Below are 6,046 nucleotides of genomic sequence, written 5' to 3'. Positions count from 1 at the left end.
TCAGACATCAGCAGCCTCCCTGCAATCCAGATCTGGATCTGGCAGAAAAGCTTTGAGACACGCACGAATGGGAGATTGACATCTGAAAAATCTGCAGAAAGTATATGACGCAATCATGTCAACATGGAGCAGAACCTCAAAGATTTATTCCCAAAATCTCTGGGGAATCCACAAAGGCACAGAGACCGACTGTGAGCAGAGGGAGGCTCTACCCAGTATTAGTATAGCAACAAAGTGCTTGTTAGTGTATTTTTCTAGCCACGAGTTGCAGAATAAGACTAATAGTCATATATGCCACATTTTCCTGTTCGCTCTTACTAAGAACTCCCTTTGAAATGATGACATGTCTCTTTGTGTGTTTGTCAAAAGTGGAGAGGGAAAGACAGCAGACGCAGCATCTAAGAATAAGCACAGCAAGCGCAACAGGAAATCTTTGACTGACAGAAAGGAAGGCTGCGAGCTGGAGACAGTATCATTGATTCCCATGCTTTTGATAGTTAGCTATCAAAAGCATAGCATAGCTTTTGGACCGTGAAATCAAGCTGTGACCAATAGGTCCCTATGTAAATTGTAAATATACAAACACACTTCTGTGGTTATCAGTCTGTGATTAGCCAGCAGATCAGACAGAGAGCTCAAAAGAGGAGGGAGCCCTTCCCCCTTCAGGCTGTAACATACTGATCTCTTGTCAGACAGCTTATGGATTTTCCGTTTCAATCCTGACACGAGAACTGAGTGATTTCTTTTAATTACACGTATATGTTAGAAAAATCAGGACAAATCTGAATGCCTTCACCCGTCACGCAGCTTTTAAGTTTGTTTCCCTACATGTTGTTGTGTAACGCTTTGATTGATGGTGCAGGTGTGACCGTGGCTAGAGCGTGTTACACACATCCACACATACAAACACCACCCACCGCTTCTTGTTTGAGGTGTTTGTCTCCCGGCCCGTTAAAGGGCGCTGTGGGTGATAAAAGCTCAGGCGCACTTAAGTCGCCGCGCCTGAAAAGGAGCGCACCTCTCTGGAGCGCACGGTGGAGGGGCGGGTCTAACGGGACAGAGCATCTCTTCTTTGAGTCCTCATTCATTCGCAAAGTCTCTCTCTCGGACTAGACAGCAGATTACTTACAAAAATTACCCCTTGCCTCGTTAAACGTACTTAATGCGCGCTGACTGTGGAGACATCCGTGCGCCTTCGCCTCTCCAGATGAGTGAAAAGCACCGAGACCGGATGGTTCCGTCCCGAGGTACAAACTTCCGACTGGTGCAAACTTCGCGGCTCATCCCGGTATGATCATTTCCAACTTGAGCCTGAGCTGTGCGCACTGTCCCGAGGGAGTAGCCCGCAGCACGGAGGCGACGGACGCGTACGAGGAGGTATCCGGTTCCCTGCCCCCTCCGTCCCTGAGCCCGACTGGGCACCTTGTGGTGGCAGTGTGCCTGGGCTTCATCGGCACGTTCGGGTTTCTCAGTAACTTCCTGGTGCTCACGCTGTTCTGCCGGTACCGGGCTCTGCGCACGCCCATGAACCTCATGCTGGTGAGCATCTCGGCGAGCGACCTGCTGGTTAGTGTGCTGGGGACTCCGTTCAGCTTCGCAGCCAGCACCCAGGGGCGGTGGTTGATCGGACGCGCTGGGTGCGTTTGGTATGGGTTCGTTAACTCATGTTTGGGTAAGAGTATTTATTATTATCATTATTATTTATTTATTATAATTATTTTTAATTGATACGTTTCATTGGAGAATGAATGGCCAAAACAACAGAAGTATTCCTTTTAATTTCTTATATTGTCTAATCTTCGCTTTCCTTTAATTCCCCCCCTACAAAAAACGAAATACTTATAACAAATTTAGCCGTGTGAAAAACTCATGTCAGCATCACATTCATCCAAAGCTGTTTCACAGGCAAAATTAAATGGCAGCTTGCAATGCATTCCTCGACTGCAGCATTGGGCAACAGAAATTTGGCATGATTAACAGCTTAGTTTTCCAGGTAATTTCATAAAACGATTAATATTAATTAAAGGAAATTCGAGTTTTGTTATGAAGGCATCATCTGTTGATGGTGTGCTTCCAAACTTCCCTTACAGGGACATAAATAATGCGATCTAGTGAAGAGGACTCTGTGGCTAGATTTTTTTTTTTTGCAGGGAGAAGATGATTGGCGTAGAAAAGATGAACGCTAAAATAATAAACATAAAACATGGAAAAAGCATTTCTGATCGCATTACATAATAAATCTGCTCTTGTTAGGCTCTTATCTGGATCCTCAGAGGTCTTGTCTCAGATTTGTGCGCACAGGACTGTTGACAGAGCTCTTCGCCAGTTCTGGGATCAAACCAGTGACCTTTCGGTTTCGGGGCAATCACTGTAATTACTGTCTGGGATTGATTGATTGATTGATGTCAGCCCCATGTTCACAAACCAAAGAATCCTGATTTTCTACCCACTGGAGCGATGAAAACCAGGGAAGAACACCAGGATGATTGGGAGGTGATCCTGCTGTGCCAGAGTTTTTTCTCTCCCCTGAATGCAGTTGTTCATCTTTTGCACTAAAGGGACTTTCAAGTTTTAAGTGAACAATCAGTCTGCCCATAGACTTGAATACAGACCTGTCTTTACCTGTAAAGATAAAAATAAATACATGCAGCCTGCAGTAATTTTAAAGTTAAAAAATAAAGATAAAGGAATAATAAATTTATCAAAAGTAGCCCATTGTTTTTTCTTTCAAATCTGAACACGATGTACTTTTCATTATGGCTTTGCTGCTATTAAATCTATTGTTCTCCAATGCATAACTATTAAATCAGCTGTTTTTTCTATGAGGTCTGGAGTTACAGGTACACTGTTTCTCTCAAATCTGCTGTTTGCCTTTAGTCTTTAATCTGAGGCTTGATTTGCAACTAGGTTCAGCTGTTACCTTCACAGAATCTGGGCTTCCAGTAAAGTGGAGTAAAGTAAAGTAAGCTGCTGTAAATTGCTGCTCTTAAATGAGCCCTTGTTTGCACAGTTTGGAATTGCTTTTAAGTGCAGTATTGTTGTTGTGTTGATGCTCTTAATTTAGCTGTCTTCACGGTGGAGTGTGGACTAGAAGTAAAGCCACTTAGGTGTTGTTGCTTTTAAATCCGCTGCTGTTTGTTGAAGGTCTGGACTACAAGTACAGTAAGGTGCAGTGGGATGTTGTTTCATGTTTTCTCGTTGGTTCCTGACCTTTAAGTTTTAATAAAATGTTGGTTTTAATTTATTTTTATTTGTATGCTGAACAAATTTTGCACCGTTGTTTCGTCCTTAGGCTCTGAACTTGAAAGGTGCAGTGAGATGTTGCTTTTAAAAATCAGTTATTTTCTCACTTGGAGTCTCTCTGCAGTGAGGTGTTGTTATTTAATCTATAGTGTGACTTCACTCCAGAGAGAGAACAAAAGTGTCACTATTAAACCAGATGTTTTCTCTAAGGAGTCTTGACAGCAAAGTTCGAGTGCTATCAAATGTGATGTTTCATTTGTGAAGTCTGAATTTGCAGGAATGTTCTGTTCCCCTTAATTTACCTGATTTGTATGTGGAGTTTGGAGTGAAGTTTGGAAAGGTATTGGCAGTTTTCTCTTTACATCTTGACTTGAACATAGTAAGCTGTTGCAGTTTCATCTGTGGAGTCTGAACTTGCTGTAAAGTTAAGTACGCTGCTGTTGCTCTTAATTTAGCTGTTTTCATGGTGGAGCCTGGACTTCCAGGAAGGTGCACTGAGATGTTGTTGCTCTTAAATCTCTTTTCACTTAGAAGTTTGAAATTCAACCAGTGTAAGGTGCAGCAGGATGTTGCTGTTGCCTCTAAATATATTGTTTTGCCTTCTGAGTCTGCACTTGCAGGAAGGTGCAGTACAATATTGCACTTGACTCAGCCATTTTCTGAGTAGTCTAGTGTGATATAAGGTGCTCTACAGTGGAATTGTTTTCTCTTTGGAGTCTGGACGGTTTAGTGAAGTCAGTTGTCAAATCTCTTAAATTCAATTACTTTTTTATGGAGTCTGTCACTCTTAAATCTGGCGTTTTCTCTTTGGAGTCCTGACCTGCAGCATAATTTCTCCCCCCTCAAACCACTTTCAATCTGGCCTGTGTTTTCTCATCTTTTCCCCACTGACCCAGCTCAACTTCACGGTTACTGGCCTGGTCAGCAGCTGCTCAATAAAGCCCTGGATGCTACAAGCATCACTGTCGTCTTCTATAATTTATAATCTATAACCTATAACCTATACCTATATAGGTATATATATATATATATATATATATATATATATATATATATATATATATATATATATATATATATATATATATATATATATATAAAACCAATTTTCTGGTTATATATCTATAACCAGAAAACTGAGCACTTAAGTTTGGACTGTAATTTTTTCCATTGGTGCACGTTCAGGAACAACTGTGGAATAAACAAGCAATAACCAAGAGGATCAAAACTGTACGTGACGGGATCAAAGGGTTGTCTGAAAAATTACACACACACACAAAAAAAAACCCTTGAGTGAGATGCTTCAGAGATGTTTCAGTTCTGGACTGGTGCTGTTATTGGCTTTGCGAGGCTGCTGGAGTGGAGAGATGGGCACCCTGACATCAAAGAATTGAGTCGGGAGTGATTGATGACTTTTTGGTTTGAATTGATCAGACAAGTGGAAAAACAAGGAAATGTGCAGCCCAGTATGGACAGATTGTAACCTCACATCATACTGAGTGAGGCTTGTGGTATTTATTTATAAAATGCTGTGGGATTTGTTTCTTTCATCTCGAAGAGGAGTCAGAGCTCAAGCTAGACTGTGGAATAAAATGGACCTCAAGGAGGAGCTTCAACTTGAATTGTGTTGTCTCTTTAGAATAAATAGTTAGATATAACCCAACAAACAACACTGTCTGCCTTTCACAGAAAAGTAATCTTTTCAGATGCTTGGAAAGACCTTATTTCTGGCAAAACTGAGGTACTTGTGTTCGACCCTGACAATTTCTCTAAGGAGGTCAGCCATTACACCGGCTCCCTCTCCAGCAATATCATATCATCTGCTAAGAGCCTTGGTATCATGTTTCATCAGTATTTGGATTTTGAATCTCATATCTAATCCAGTCTTGTTGCCTTCATTTAAGAAACATCACAAAAATTAAACCTCAGTGCTCAACTGGCCTGTCTCAAACAGACCCAAACTCAGCAGCTAGGCTCCTAACAAGCCTGGGAAATTCAGAATTTTAAAGTTTCATTAATAACATGTAAAGACCTACACGGCAGGCATACATACCAGGCCTGCTGAGATTTTATTCCAACATTTGGTCTCTCCAATCATCTGATCAGGGTCTTTTACATGTTCCATGCTCTTTCTTTGAAGTTGAAGCTCCTACACTTTGGAACAGGCTGGCTTAATTTAGTTTTAAACATCTGCTGAAAACTCATTTTGACTCATTTTCTTAATCATTCTACTCTTTACTTTTAGCTCTTGTTCTTGTATGTGTGAAAGTGTGTATGCAGGAATGAATGTAGGATTGTATGTTTGACTGTGTGGACATGTATACTTTAATGTGTGGTTTTATCCCAAATATAAAGTAATTTATAATGTTAAAAAAAATCTATATACATAAAGTTGTTATTATTATCTAAAAAAAAAAGATTAGTGGATGTTTTAACATGACATTTGATTTGGTTATGATTTGATAGTAATCACATTTACAAAACACCTACTTGGGTGCACAGACTAATAGCTCCATGCACTGTGAATTTATTTATACCTGCAACTGGAAGATCAGAGCTTATTGTCTGCATGCTGTGATGTCATGGTGTTGCAGTAGTGGGTTCCAACTTTCTGGTTTTTTGAGGAGTTTGCAAAGATCAGAGGATTCCCTTTCACTTTTCAACTAAATATCAATCTTTTCAATGAGTTTCTGCTGGGTGAAAATCTATTTCTATTCAGTGGATTAAATGTTTGCAACAGCTTAACACATTTCAGCAATTTGAATGCATGTAAGAAGCTTCATACTGTTGAAATGCAGTGGCA

The 6,046-nt window shown here is 40.6% G+C and overlaps 1 protein-coding gene across 1 annotated transcript in view; it reads left to right on the top strand.

Annotated features, from left to right (window-relative positions):
* Positions 1-1,048: 1,048 nt before the first annotated feature.
* Positions 1,049-6,046, top strand: part of tmtopsb (teleost multiple tissue opsin b) — a 52,230-nt gene continuing 47,232 nt past the window's right edge. Inside the window, exon 1 of the mRNA XM_031745048.2 lies at positions 1,049-1,672. Coding sequence (XP_031600908.1) covers positions 1,291-1,672 — 382 coding nt within the window. The 5' untranslated portion in view covers positions 1,049-1,290. The remainder of the gene's footprint in view (positions 1,673-6,046) is intronic.

This window comes from Oreochromis aureus, linkage group 9 (genome assembly GCF_013358895.1).
Source record: "Oreochromis aureus strain Israel breed Guangdong linkage group 9, ZZ_aureus, whole genome shotgun sequence".
Classification (NCBI taxonomy): domain Eukaryota; kingdom Metazoa; phylum Chordata; class Actinopteri; order Cichliformes; family Cichlidae; genus Oreochromis; species Oreochromis aureus.
Note: the sequence above shows the minus strand (reverse complement) of the source record. Positions and strands in the feature narration are given on the sequence as shown.